At 40.8% G+C, this 15016-nt stretch overlaps 1 protein-coding gene across 2 annotated transcripts; it reads right to left on the bottom strand.

The window, feature by feature from the left end:
• Positions 1–448: 448 nt before the first annotated feature.
• On the bottom strand, positions 449–8663 carry LOC113524398 (nectin-3-like). 2 transcript variants are annotated; one of them, XM_053234056.1, is made up of 8 exons: positions 8459–8663; positions 6985–7194; positions 4797–5102; positions 4452–4560; positions 3122–3267; positions 1184–1295; positions 1040–1088; positions 449–947 (listed from the first exon to the last, which is right to left on the bottom strand). In XM_053234056.1, exons 1-8 carry the CDS (start codon positions 8520–8522, stop codon positions 939–941), a joined length of 1005 nt encoding a protein of 334 aa, XP_053090031.1. In that variant the 5' UTR covers positions 8523–8663; the 3' UTR covers positions 449–938. The 2 variants fall into 2 exon arrangements, with proteins under 2 accessions (XP_053090031.1, XP_053090030.1); XM_053234055.1 differs by having other exon boundaries at positions 6853–7194; positions 8459–8659.
• Positions 8664–15016: the final 6353 nt, after the last annotated feature.

The raw sequence follows: 15016 nt of genomic DNA, 5'->3' as shown, positions 1-15016 counted from the left end.
CCCAGTTACCGCCACACCACATAGTGATGTCCACTCTACGCAGAGACACCCACTCTACGCGGTGACACCCACTCCACGCGGTGGCGTCCACTCCCTGGGTGATACCCACTCCACGCTGTGACACCCACTCCACTCGGTGACGTCCACTCCACGCGGTGGCGTCCACTCCCTGGGTGATACCCATGGTGGCACACATGATGGATGTATCCGCAAAATGTTGTAAACTAGTTATATTATCAATCATCTAAATCAATCATTTATTTAGCTCTCTGTTCTCTGTGCTTGGGTAATATTGGGTAACATTTATCTTTCTCTGTTGCAGTTTTTCTGACCAATAAAAGAAAGTTTTACGAGTACATTCTCAGTCCTGCACTCCTCTCAGCCAACTTGTACTTTTGCTTTTTGTTTCATTTAATTAATGTGCCATGTGAAATGAAAACAAACAAAATAGCATACAAACCAAACATAGCAATTTCATTCAGATTTAGACAACCTGAAACAGCAAATCAACAAAGCGATAATGACAAGGACAAAAAGCTAGTTGATTACAGGGACAAAAAAGTTTGAATTGACTTTTACAAAAAAAAAAAAAAAAAAAAAAAAAGACTTCAACCCCACCCCAAGCACACAAAGTGATGTTGGTGATGTCCTCTTAGTTCTGATGCCTGGGTGTCATCCTCTCATTGCAGGGATTTTTAAGAGCTGCTTGTAGTTCTGTTGGAAATCATGTTCATGAAAAGAGACCGTATGATGTTATGGCCACCTTTAATAATAATATGTGGTGAGAGGGAGACCCAAACTGGATCGTTATGTTACAAAACCTATGGGACCATTTGGTTTCCTCTTAAGTTCCTGGAAAGAAGGAGACTGTAAGAAGAATAAGCCCCTCCACCACGGCAAGGTATGGTCCCAGTAGAGAGGTCTGAACCACCCACACATCAACTCTCCTAGAAAAAAGAAACGTCTTGGATTTAATCACTAACATGATAAGTGAGCAAAACAAGACCATGGGGATTTAAATAAAGGATTTCACACTGACCTCGTCCTGGTCTGAAGATACAGTGGGCACAGGATCACGACTAATACACCTGAGTGAAAACAGAAAATAATCAACTCACTTATAAACTCTTTATATGCTTATAATCTGCTCTCAATACTAGATTGGTAAAATGACCAAACTCACCGCAGTCTTTTTGTAATGTGTTGATGCAAATTAAATTTCCAAATGAGAAAACCACAAACACCAGCAAAGAGGGCTATGATGAACAGAGTCCAGCAAGCTGTGGATTCTGTATCTGCAATGCCATTGAGAAAGTATTACAGTTAGCTCACACTTCATCTGGATTTGTAAGACTTATCTCAAATAGAAGCCCTGGTGGAAACTGTTTAATGTCACTGAGGCCAACATCCATATTTACTTCCTTATCTATCTAAGAAGGTTAAATGTTATATAAATCACACAGTACAGAGCATATTAAGTGGAAGTGACCATTTTTAGTTTTCTTTTGACCCTGCACTACAGTATACTTGACTAAACTGGAACATTAACAGCAAACAGGCCTGTGGATGATGCAGTCAATATGGGATTGCACTACATCCTCCAACATCTGGACAAACCAGGGACTTATGCAAGGATCCTGTTTGTGGACTTCAGCTCCGCTTTCAACACCATCATCCCAGATACCCTTCTAAATAAACTGACACAGCTCTCTGTACCCACCTCCATCTGTCAGTGGATCACCAGCTTCCTGACAGACAGGCAGCAGCTAGTGAGGCTGGGAAAATTCACATCCAACACCTGCACCATCAGCACTGGAGCTCCTCAGGGCTGCGTTCTCTCCCCACTGCTTTTCTCCCTCTACACAAATGACTGCACCTCTAAGGACCCCTCTGTCAAACTCCTGAAGTTTGCAGATGACACTACAGTCATCGGTCTCATTCAGGACGGCGACGAGTCTGCTTACAGACAAGAGGTTGAGCGGCTGGCTGTCTGGTGCAGTCACAACAACCTGGAGCTGAACACGCTCAAAACTGTGGAGATGACAGTGGACTTCAGGAGAAACCCCCCTGCTCTCCCCCTTCTCACCGTCATGGACAGCACTGTGGCTGCAGTGGAGTCATTCAAGTTCCTGGGCACCACCATCTCTCAGGACCTGAAGTGGGACATTCACATTGACTCCATCGTGAAAAAGGCCCAGCAGAGGTTGTTCTTCCTTCGTCAACTGAAAAAGTTCAACCTGCCACAGGCGCAGATGACACAGTTTTACTCAGCTGTTATTGAGTCGGTTCTGTGCTCTTCTATAACTGTCTGGTTTGGGTCAGCCAGCAAATCAGATATACGAAGACTGCAACGGACTGTTAGGACAGCAGAAAGGATCATTGGTGTGCACCTGCCCAACCTTCAGGACTTGTACAACTCCAGAGTGAAGAAGCGGGCAGCTAACATCATCACAGACCCCTCTCACCCCGGCCACAACCTGTTTACACTCGTCCCTTCAGGCAGACGTTACAGATCTCTGTGCACTAGAACATCTAGGCATAAAAACAGTTTTTTCCCCCATGCCATCTCCAGCTTAAACAGCTAACACAGGAATCATTACCTGTGTTTTTTTATTCTATAATTCATTTCTGTAATTCATCCTCCATCTCTAATTACTACCTCTTTCTCAAGTATTATGTAAATACATATGCATATCTCTTTATTTATACAGCTGTATATAGAGTAAATAATGCACAAATCTGTACATAAATCTTCTGTTCCAGATTCATACACATTATTATTTTTTTATTTTTATTTTTTTATTGTTAAGTCTTACTATTTAAATGTTTTTTGTTCTCATGTAAGATATGTATGTATGTACCAAGAGCACCTTAAAGAAAACCACAACAAATTCCTTGTGTGTCTGCGCGCATACTTGGCGAATAAAGCTAATTCTGATTCTGATTCTGATTAAGACTAAGAAGTTGAATAAATGTAGGCTGATGACTTGTGGATCTATTAAACTGTATATCAATTAAGTGAACCACATATTATGTGAATATGCACAATGGATTCAACTAACTTGCAAGTAAGAACATTTATTCACTGTTCCAGTGAACAACAGATCATATATATACTCACATGCAGCATGCACGTAGAGGGACCCTACAGCTTTCCCGTATTGGTTAGACACCACACAGTAGTAAACGCCGTTACTGTCAGGGGTCAGCTGAATAATCTGTCTGCTATTAGCACTGCTGGAAAGAGGCTCCTTCACTGGAAAGTGTCTAAAAGGGAATTTATTTGTTAACTAATGTTAAAAGTGTATGTTTGATTGTCTTCACACCATACTACACAGATAAATATACTGTTGGAAACTGCCTTCAAATTGCTTATTTTGCTTTAACTAATAACATTTGCAATGTCTCAAGGCATGTATTAGCATTTAAACCATTTTGTTCTATTGTTAAATTCTATTAAGACAAAGGTAATGGTAATAGGCTATGTACTGCTGACACACCCTTCACAAATACAGTATATCACGCAAAATATCACCATGATCTGGGTTTTAAAAAAGCATTGGGAACGGGCTATTTTCACACACGCAGATTTCTTCTGCTTGCAGCAGCCTTCATAGGGTAATTTTAGTTCTGCTAAAACAGCGACAGTTGAGTCTAAAACCGTTTATGAGAAGTGTTACAGAAAAACTATGAACAGCACGGACTGCAAGTGCAAGTAGAGTTTCGGGGCAAATAAACTAAAATTACAGCGAGTAGAAATTGTTCAGTTGTTTGAATGAAGCCAATCTGACAGACTCTCAATCTAAGCGCCAGAGTTTAGCCTCATGTTTGTGTGGCTCTTCATTCCTTCTCACCGAATGGTAGCATCGAGCTACATTTAACACTGAACAAACAAAAACACTCCTCATTCTCACTATGAGTGTTAACTCAATTCTCAATCAGCTAGAAATACAGAGAGCTAACACTGGTTTATTTGTAACACTACATCAGCCACTGGAGAGACAGAGAACAGAGTGGTCTGTCTGTACGAGTTTATACTGGGTTCAGACCAAATTATTAACATAGATTACATTATTATATTATTAACATACTGTTTCAAAATAACATTAGGACAAACTCAGAATCTAACAATATAGTAAAGTATTATATAGATATATTATATATATATATATATATATATTATAAAGTTATCTTTATTTATTACTATTGTTAAAGCCATATAAAATTAGAAATAACATTGAAGGCAGTCTGGGAAACATGAATGTCAAACATGAAACAGAAACCTTAAACCAGGCACCTGGCTCGTCTCCACAGGTTCCACATTTATCATTTAACAGATGAACAGGTACAGCTATGTTGTTAAATTTGATAAGCCATATAATATGGCTCATGTAAATATATAAACTGCAGCCTTTTATGGTAAACATACACGGAAGATTCAGCTCTATTACCTGCTCCAGATGAAGTTTGTTGGTTTTGGATTAGCGTCTGCTTCACACTGATATTCATGTGCTTTCCCTTGATCACCTGTTGAATTAATATAAACCACCTCAGGAGGATCTGGGAGAAAGAGTAAAAAGAAAAATCAAAACTGTACACAATGTAATGTTCTGTGAAACAGAATTAAGTATAATGTTGACAATTGCCAGTAGGGCAAAAAAGTACATAGCCATTTTGCTAAGACAAACTGTACTGTGTTGAACTGTGCTTTAAAGGAAAAATCCACCCTGAGCCACTTGCATATTAATCTTTATATAATCTGGTCATAAACGTCTGCTTAAAAATGAGAAACTTACAGTGAATGATCAATGTGTAATTCAGTTCCAGTTTCCCCTTTAGGCCAGGGTGTGTGACCAAACACTGAACCTTCTTCTGGTTTAGATCTTTGGATGCTACACCAATCAGGCTCCTTTTAACAGTGGATCTTCCTTCAGAGTCCACAGTGACATTACTTTGTACTTTGACAGAGTCACTTAAAGCACCCAGACTCCACAACACTTCTGCTGCAGGCTTTCCATTGGCTGCAGTGCAGGTTGCTAAAATCGCCTCAGCGTCACCAGCAACAGGAGGCACATCCATGCTCACACTGACAACAGGAGGAACTAAAAACAAACAAAACGTTAACAAGCATGACAACAGCATCAGTAATATAGTTTAAGAAAACCACATTCAATAATGGGTATTATTAATATGCATGTCAGGCCCTGATCACTCATATGATTTAGCACAGGTTTTGTTAATTGAACGGTGAAGGCATTGTAGACCTCATCGCTACCAGTGACTGTGGAGTTTAAATTGGACTTTAGTGCAATGTACTTCTGCATCCCTTTTGAATTCTGCATGGCTGAAAAGTCTGTGGTTACAAACACAAATGCAAAAATCATTGGATGCCAAGGTTCTCAAGGTGCTCAAGTAATCAAATCAGTGTTAATCTATAACTGTCTGCGTTCAACAGCATGAGTGTTTAAGAACAGGTTTTTTTTTTTGTATTTTCACTAGGATCAGCCATTTAAAATATTTAGGCAACAGCAATTTCAAATCATGTGAATTGATCATGAACTTTAGTCAGTAGAACACAATAGACTTTAACCCCAACTATGTGATTAGTGATTCGCTGTTTCAATTTGAAAACTACATTATTCACTCACTAAACAGAAATGATAAGAATCATTAGAAATAAAAATGCTCAAAATGCACAAATCACAATTTACCATGACTGAATAAAATATACTGGTACTATGTGTTAAAATCGTGATTTGAATTTATCATGTCACATACAGGTAGGTGTAAAAAAGAACATTGTATGCTGTTATGTACCAATACATATTTCTGACACAAGTACTTCTCTTACCCTTTACTCTATATGACTGCATACTGTAATGATCTATAATCGCACTACCAGGTTTCACCCAGAAGACGATGGGCTCCCTTTTGAGCCTGGTTCCTCTCAAATTTTCTTCATGTCGTCTCAAGGAATTTTTATTGCCACTGCCTTGCTCATCAGGAATCCAAAACTAAATTTTTTTTTACTGGATTTTTGTAAAGCTGCTTTGTTAAAAGCGCTGTACAAATAAAACTGAAGTGAATTTGCACCTCATTTTTCTAAATTTGACACAGACCACCAGTGCTTAAGAACAAAGTAAAATGAATAATTAAATGTATCTGATTTACTTTATATTACTATTAATAAACAATATGTTACATTGAATCGTTATGACCCTAGTTAATATTTTTTTTATCATACGTGAATTTGAGAAATGTATTATTGGTGGACCTTGTAGGACTAAAATATAAAATGTTTTCTTAGTCCACTGCTCTCCTATGACCAAGGATGAAAATAGGGCCCTGAAAATAATCAGCAATAAAACAAGTTAATTTAGTAGAGCATTTCTCAACTATAGTCATGGAATCATGCTTTAATACACAGTTTATTGTGTACCAACAGTCCAGAGTTCTCATTTATGAACAACATGTGAAAATTCTTTTTCATTTGTTCCATCAGAATGAATGGGAATACATGCTGGAATTCATGATGTGAATGAACTGAAGCAGTTTGCTGACTAGATTTTTGGACAATAATAAGTGATAATTGTTGGAATGTAGCAGTTTGTTCCTGTGCACCAAATTTTCAGCTGGTTGTGCTTTATAAACATGAACATCCATGGAGAAGTGTGTGCTCCCTGTTTTATAAATCAGGACTTATTTGGACATGTGGACATCTACAGAACATTTAACAAATGAAGCCCAAGGAGTCTGAATAGACTTGTAGCTCTGTTATCGTTTTAAATAATTTGAAAAGTAAATCTTGCATTGTTCCCTCAAGTTTATCACAACTTCAGTAACAAATCTTACCTAGTACTGTGAGACGAATTTCTGTTTTATACGGTCCACTTGGAAATACGCTGATGATGCAGGTGTAGATTCCTTCATCTAAAGCAGTAACTTTACTTAGAAGAATTGAGCCGCTGAGTCGCGAGATGTTACCTGTGAATTTTACTCTGTCCCTCAATCCATTTATATGTCCCTCTTTGCCATCTGAAGTGATAACCACAAAATCTGTGTTTGCTGGCTTTTCCTTTGTTCGTCTTTGCCATGTAATACTTGTTAGAGGCTCTCTCGTCTCCACTAGTTGACAAAATAAATGTGCATCATCTCCTGCTGCCACAGTCACATCCTGACCAATGACCCTTATGGCTGAAAAAAAAAAAAAGAACATAAAAAAAAAAAAGGACATTAGAAAAACAGAAAATAATAATTTGAATACATTCACACCATAAGAATGGGCAAACCCACAAATAAGGGTAGACACTGGATTTTGTTTATTAGGGTCTTTGTTGATGATCTCGTTTACGCTTCATAAGAAACCTTTCTGAAAATCATTAGATCTGGTTTATACTTCTGCGTTGATGCATATTTACATACTTGTCTTGTTCTCCTCCAGAGAGCTAACTGCGTATTGTGCACGTCTACTATGGACCGTGCTATGGACCAACCAGCCTTCAGGTCAATGCTGATTGGTTGGTGGAGAAGAGTCTGGTTGCGTACCCTGTAAGATTTACCTTTCTTCTGGGAGTTTTATCAAAGGTTTCAGAGTAATATTATTCCAAATACATCTCACGTGTAAACAATAAAGTATAAACAATAAGGTTTTGTCTTAATACATAGTACTTTCATCTAGTATTCTATAGGCTGGGTCTAAATTTGCTCAATACTCCTTCTTGAAAGTGTAGTCCATGCCAGAAACGGATGAAAAACGTGCTGTAAAAAAAATCTGTTAAAAAATACTATCATATTATTCTATTACATAGTGGGTTCAGAAATCAGCACATTTTACTGTGTTATAGGTTTAATTTAGGGGTGTACAATATGACGATATTAGATCGCGAATGATTAAAATCTCTCCACGAACTGCCTTTACAGAGAGATTGCTAGTATCGTGCTGAAGTGCACATTCTATCAGTTGCTGGTGCCTCCGTCCCAACAACCAACTCGATGCACCTTCATTTTTGAAGACTAACCCGGAAGTTAGCATCACCCTGGTTCCCTTAACAACTTTTTCTCCATTGGCTTTTGGATTATTGCAGAAAATAACCTCTGTGTCCAACAAAGGTTTAGTAAAAAGCTAAAGTTAGGCTATATACAAACTACACCATGGTCACATGACTTCACTAAGTCACTAAGCTTGCTTTTATGAGCTCGCTTTGGTGGACTCCCCACCCAAGTTACTACAGTTCAGAACTAAGAGGTGCAGTAAAGCCAAGAGAAAATTCAAAATGTTATACAACAGAATAACTTAGTCTATTCAGTGTAACACAAACCAACCCGCTTCAAGTTTGAGTTTCACGCTCCCATACAATCACACTTTTGTTTACAGTTTAATGTTATATATGATATAAACATCGAATTATGAAGTTTTATAACAGCTTGCTGTGTAAACAGATATAGAAAGAGTTCCTACCTTTAATTTCGGTCAAAAATAAGAGCACCACACAAATCCCTGTTAATCCCGTGCTGGAATGCATCAGTTAATACATCAAATACACCAGTTAATTTTCAAGACAGCACTGTTTTCCCGCATCGAGCCGCACAGCACCACGTAAACAAACATCCGGTACCGCAGGCTGACTCGGAAATCCCCTTCACGCGCATGCGCATCGGGCAGCTGACACTCTGCCAACCTCAGCAGCAGCGAGCGACAGCGACCTCAAGCGATGAGATCTCCACCCAGAAGTAGAGCATCAGGATGGATCAGGCAGGTCCGGAGAGCAGAAGGGGTCAGGATCACTGGTGTCTCAGGTGTAGCATGTGTAGCTCGACAGAGAGAGGGAGAGATTGTTAGGTAAGCTTTTGTCCCGTAATGGTTAAGGACAATGTACACTGCGTGCAGAGAGTACAAGCAGGGACTCCGGCAAGACTAGCTATGACAGCATAACTAAAAGAGAGAGCCAGAAGGTAACACAGACATGAGGACGCCCTGGGACATAAAACGGTACTGATAAAACTCTGTGCAGTTGCTGACGTGTAAGTATGTTTGACGCAGTAGGCAAGGTGCATATATTATGATTAAGATACATTTTAAATGAGACGAGGTAATGATCTGAGATAGCTTCAGACTGCGGAAATGTGACTATATTTTCTATATTTAATCCAAATGTTAGTATTAAGTCAAGCGTGTGACCACCACTATGAGTGGGTCCTATTACATTCTGACTGACCCCTACTGAATCAAGAATGGACACAACAAATACAGCAGATGGAAACGATAGCACAAAATTATTGATTAAAAAAGAAAGAAACAGTATAGTTTAAACAGTATAGCTAAAACAGGAACTACGTCCATATTTATAATATAACATAATCATAATTTTACATATAATCTGACATATAATCTTAAACCTTTTTTTCATCAAAGTAGGCTTTATATAGCCTTCATCACACAATATACACTGGTCAAAAAAAATAAAGAAATAAGGGAACACTTAATCATTACATTATAACACCAAGTCAATTAATCTTGCACATACAGACTAGGTGATAAATAGTATTGAATTTATTAATGACTAAAGTCTTCACATTTTTACTGACAAAACTAGAATTCTGCTAAACTTTGCTGTAAGAAGATGAAATGGTCAGGAACAGAGTGTAATAGATTCATTTTTTGTGGCATTCAGAGGCAGAATCAGAGATTAATACATAAAATCCATACTGAATTGAGGGTGAATTTATGATGTGAAACATTTTAAATATATTTCTAGTACAGGTAGCTCAAGCTTTTCCTGTATTTTAACAAACTGAGTAATATATTCTGTAAAAATTCCTTCATTGTGTCAATAAAAGATCCAAAGGTTTTGGGCATTGAAAACTAACAGTTTACACTCAAAAAACGGTCTTCAAATGATCTTTAGGGTTCTTTGGATAATTAAGGGTGCTTAGCATCCAAAAAAGGGTTCCACCTTTAAGGGTTCCCCCAGAGGGTTGACCTCACAATCCTTAAAGTTTCTAAATTTTAATCTGAGTTTTAATTTAAGTTTATGTTGAACGAGAGAGCAGAGTGACATCTGTGTGGTTTGCAGTAACTGTAGCAGTAATAAACTTGAGACCGCTGAACACAGTACACAACTGTTAGTTTTATATTAAACCCTATGTGGACTAAAAACAGAACACTAAATCTTGATCTTTTCACATACTCTAATTAAAATATGATTTTTAAATAATATTTTTAAATAAAGTTAAAAATAAATCTCTCTCTCTGTATGTATATACAGTACTTTTTTTTTAGCACAAGCTTTGTTATAGATTTTTATTTTATGACTTCTACATTATTGATTCAGTACAAAAACAGTTTAGATTTCCAAACATTAGTTTTCCAGCACAAAATTAAATGTTACAGAAAAATGTTTGTATGTCAGTAAAGAAAGCAGCATATTACATAAGAGACACTTTTCAGACAAAAACATAATGAAGGCTGCTGGGTTTTGCTGCAAAAATAAGAAGCAAGTGTGACAGTCAAACTCTCCAGAAGAACTGTGGCTGCTTCTGCAAGATGCTCAGTAAAACAGCTTATTTCCTTAAAGAACTGAACAAATTCTACCTGAGACTACTATTTTTTTTTTTAAAGCGAAGGATCGTCACACCAAATATTGACCTTGTTTCATTTATTACTGTTTACTGCTCTTTATAGTATTTTTTTTATGTAGAAACATTTAATTTCATTATTTTTGAAGGCATCTTTGCTCTACAGCATTTCTTTGCATGTGCCTAAGACTTTTGCACAGTATTGTATATGTCACCAAAATGTACACTATATGGCGAAAAGTATGTGAACACCTGATCATCACACCAATTTGTACTTGTTGAACATCCCATTCCAAAACCATAGGCATTAATATGGACTTGATCTGCCCCCCATAGTTTACAGTATAAGTATAGTAGATATTTTTATTACCAGTATCCAGTATATGAATTAGGGTGCTTTCACATACATAGCGTTTAATGGAACCCTGGTGTGTTTTTCCCCCAGGTGGGGTTTGTTTAGGCAGTTGAGAACACAGCAATTTCACTTAGATATGGACTAAAATAACCGATCAGAAAGCGTCTCGGCAATTCGATTGCTGTGGGAAAGTGCTTTGACCTTAAATCAGCCTTGACTACAGGACAACATTTTTTGTAGCAATGAGCTGCTAAACTGAGCTACGAGGCACAAAACGAGCCCAAGGACAGAGGCCAAACCGAATGAAAGTTCTATCCAAATGAATGAAGTGTGTAATCATTTAAAAATCCATTAAATGGAAGAAAAATAGCCATGTAAACCTATCTGATTACTATCAGAATCGGTATATATTTTGCACATGCCTGTTTGTGCCATGACAAGCTCCTTGTGCAAAAATAAGGTGCTGTAAAGAAACAACTGTTCTTGGTTTAATCAAACAAATCACATTAATTTATGTAAATTAATTGTGAGGCTGAATGGAAGGAGGAATAAGTTTCAAACTGAGTTAGATTCAGAACGGGAATTTACCTCAGTAAAGTTTAGAGTTTAATATTTGCCAGACATTTAGTGAGGATGAAAACCCTTATTTCTTGTGTTCTAAAAATAGTGTTTAATATTGGTAATATTAAAAGATGAATAAATTCATTATTGTCACAGGAACACCAGGCTCTGTCACCAACAGTCAGCGCCCTCTCTCCCCAGAGTTCTAATCAGCACCACCTGTCTCCAATCACCACACTCATCAGGACTCCATATAAGCACACACCTCACATGCACTCTTTGTCTGGCCTCAACTAGGAATAGACCTCTTCTCTGTGAGGACCTGTGTTCCTTTAAAGCTCCTCTATGTCTCCCTACGTTTTCTCCAGCGTTTCTCTTCCAAGACACGTGAGGTGTGTGCTCCTTTCCCTTAGTCATTTACCTAGTGTCTATCTGTGTTGCCCACTAGCCTGCAGTACTTATCTTTGTGTTTACCCTGTCTTTGCATACCTATTGTTTGGCAAATCCTTTAATAAATTTGTGTTGGGTTCTCACCTTTGTCTCCGAGTCTGGTATATCCTGACAAAAGGCCAGACCTAGACAACATCATGAACCCAACCACATCAGATCCAGTTGCAGTGCTGGTGGATAATCTCTGCCAAGTTCTCGCCACTTCCGGATCCACACCAGTCACACTTTCTCTACTTACAGGCAGAGCGCTGCAATGGGCAGATACCCTGTGGCTTCAAGCGGGACCAGCAACGCAATCCTTCCAGAGCTTCACGGATCACTTCCGGGAGGTGTTTGGATGTCCTGACGGCGACTCATCTCTAAGTGAACAATTATATCACCTCAAACAAGGAAATAATTCTGTGTCTGACTATGCATTGCAGTTCTGCACCCTAGCCGCTGCCAGCGGGTGGAATGTACGAGCCCTCATAACCACCTACAGACAGGGACCCTTCCTTTGTCTACACCTATCCGCGTTTGATGACACCATGGGGCTCGAGCGCTTCATACAACTATCCATCCAAGTGGCTCGCCGCTTAGCCAGCTGCTCCCAGAGCAGCACCGTGCTGTCTCCCCAGGTCCCTCCTCAGTCCTCAACTCCCTCTCTTCCAGAACCAGGAGTGGAACCCATGCACATTGACTCCACACACCTCACTCCGGCGAAACGACATCGTCGGCTGACCCAGAGGCTCTGCTTATATTGTGCAGCCAGTGGGCACGTAATTGCCAAGTGCCCCATTCGCCCTCTTCGACCGCTGGTGAGTTATATAACTTGTCCGCAAGTTTGTGTGTCGCCTCTCACCACGGTCGTAACTCTGAGTACTGCTAATTACTCTGTTTCGGTTGCAGCCCTCATCGACTCTGGGTCAGCTGGCAATTTCATATCCGGAGAACTCTGCTGTCAGACGCAGCTCAGGAAAAGCCAAAACCCGGCAAGCTATCAAGCACACTCCATAACGGGAACTCCCCTCAGTCAGAGAGCCATCAGACACCGGGTCGGGCCAATACAATTACAAGTGGGCTGTTTGCACTCCGAATCCATTGAACTCCTGGTTCTGGAAGAAGCCACCTCTGATCTCCTGCTGGGACGGCCTTGGTTAGTAAGACACAATCATATAATTTCGTGGTCCACAACATTTCCCTCTCCATCCTCAGCCCCTCCTGGTCTGTACCACATCCATAGAAAGCCCTATAGAGCAACAGTCGGTGGATATTCCTGCCTGTTATAACCGGCCTTGCATAGATTACCGGGCACTCAACAAGATCACCGTTAAATACCGTTACCCACTTCCCCTTGTCCCAGCAGCATTGGAACAACTCTGGGGTGCCCAGATATTCACCATGTTGGACCTTTGCAAGTGCGTACAACCTCATCCGGATACGAGAGGGAGATGAGTGGAAGACTGCGTTCATTACCCCCACTGGCCACTATGAGTACCATGTTATGCCTTATGGTCCTGTCAACGCCCCCTCTGTGTTCCAGGGATTCATAAATGAGGTATTCCGGGAGTACATCAACCGCTTTGTCCTTGTGTATATCGACGACATCCTAGTCGACTCCCGGGATATGGCCGAACATCTCCAGCACGTGTCGAAGGTCCTCCAGAAACTCCGGGATCATCAGCTCTACCTTAAGGCAGAGGTGTGCACATTCCACCAACCCATGACTACTTTCCTTGGTTATCAGATTAGTGCCACAGGCTTCCGGATGGATGAGGGAAAGGTCCAAGCCGTCAAGCCCTCCTCAAGCAAAAGCCCAAATCCCTGTCCTGGTCCCAAGAAGCCACCAAGGCCTTTGAAGCCCTGAAAGAGGCCTTCACGACGGCACTCCTCCTGCACCACCCAGACCCCAGTAAGCCCTTCGTGGTAGAGATGGTTGCCTCGACCTCTGGAGTGGGTGCCATATTGTGTCAGCAGCAGGGGAATCCCTCACATCTCCACCCATGTGCCTATTTTTCCAAAAACACTCACCCCAGCGGAGCAGAACTACGACATCGGGAACCGTAAATTGCTGGCCATCAAGTGTGGAGGCACTGGTTGGAGGGGGCTCAGCATCCCTTCCTTGTCCTCACTGACCACCGAAACCTTGAGTATCTGCGTGAGGCCAAGAGGCTGAATTCTAGACAAGCCAGGTGGGCCCTCTTCTTTACCCGATTTAACTTTGCTATTTCTTATCATCCAGGGACCAAGAACGTGAAAGCAGATGCCCTCTCTCATCTTCATGCCCCAGAGGAACCTTCCTGTGAACCAGAACCCATCTTGCCCCTAGAGGTATTGGTGAGTCCCGTACACTGGTCCCCGGACGAGGAAATAGCAGAGGCAGCAGCCACGGAACCAGCTCCACCAGGGTGTCCCGAAAACCGCAGGTATGTCCCCAGTTCCTTACAAAATAAACTAATCAAATCCGTGCACGACTCCCTAGGCATTGGCCACCCTGGGACCGAGATGACCCTCACGCTGCTTCAGGAACATTTCTGGTGGCCCAGGATGGCACAGGACATCAAGCGGTTTGTCCAGGGATGCCAGGAATGCGCTATGTCCAAGACCCCATGACATCTGCCGTCAGGTAAACTCCTTCCCCTTCCGGTTCCACATCGTCCAGGGTCACACTTAGGAGTAGACTTTATAACTAACTTACCTCCTTCCAGTGGTTATACCTGTATCCTGGTAGTTGTTGACCGATTCTCCAAAGCCTGTCGACTTCATCTTAAAAGGCCTCCCTTCCACCTTGGAAACAGCAGAGCTCTTGTTTAACCATGTTTTCAGGAACTTTGGCCTCCCTGAAGATATTGTTTCTGACCAAGGCCCCCAGTTTATTTCCAGGGCATGGAGGGCCTTTTTCAATCTCTTAGGTGTGACCGACAGCCTGTCCTCTGGCTACCATCCCCAGTGCAGCGGCCAAACCGAGAGAAAGATCGAAGAAATCAGCCGCTTCCTGTGAACATTCTGCCAGAGCCACCAGACCTCCTGGAGTCGGTTCCTCGCTTGGGCCGAGTACGTACAGAACTCCCTCCGTCAACCTGCCATGGTCCCAAC

Source organism: Pangasianodon hypophthalmus, chromosome 5, assembly GCF_027358585.1.
Source record: "Pangasianodon hypophthalmus isolate fPanHyp1 chromosome 5, fPanHyp1.pri, whole genome shotgun sequence".
In the NCBI taxonomy this organism is placed as follows: Eukaryota; Metazoa; Chordata; class Actinopteri; order Siluriformes; family Pangasiidae; genus Pangasianodon; species Pangasianodon hypophthalmus.
Note: the sequence above shows the minus strand (reverse complement) of the source record. Positions and strands in the feature narration are given on the sequence as shown.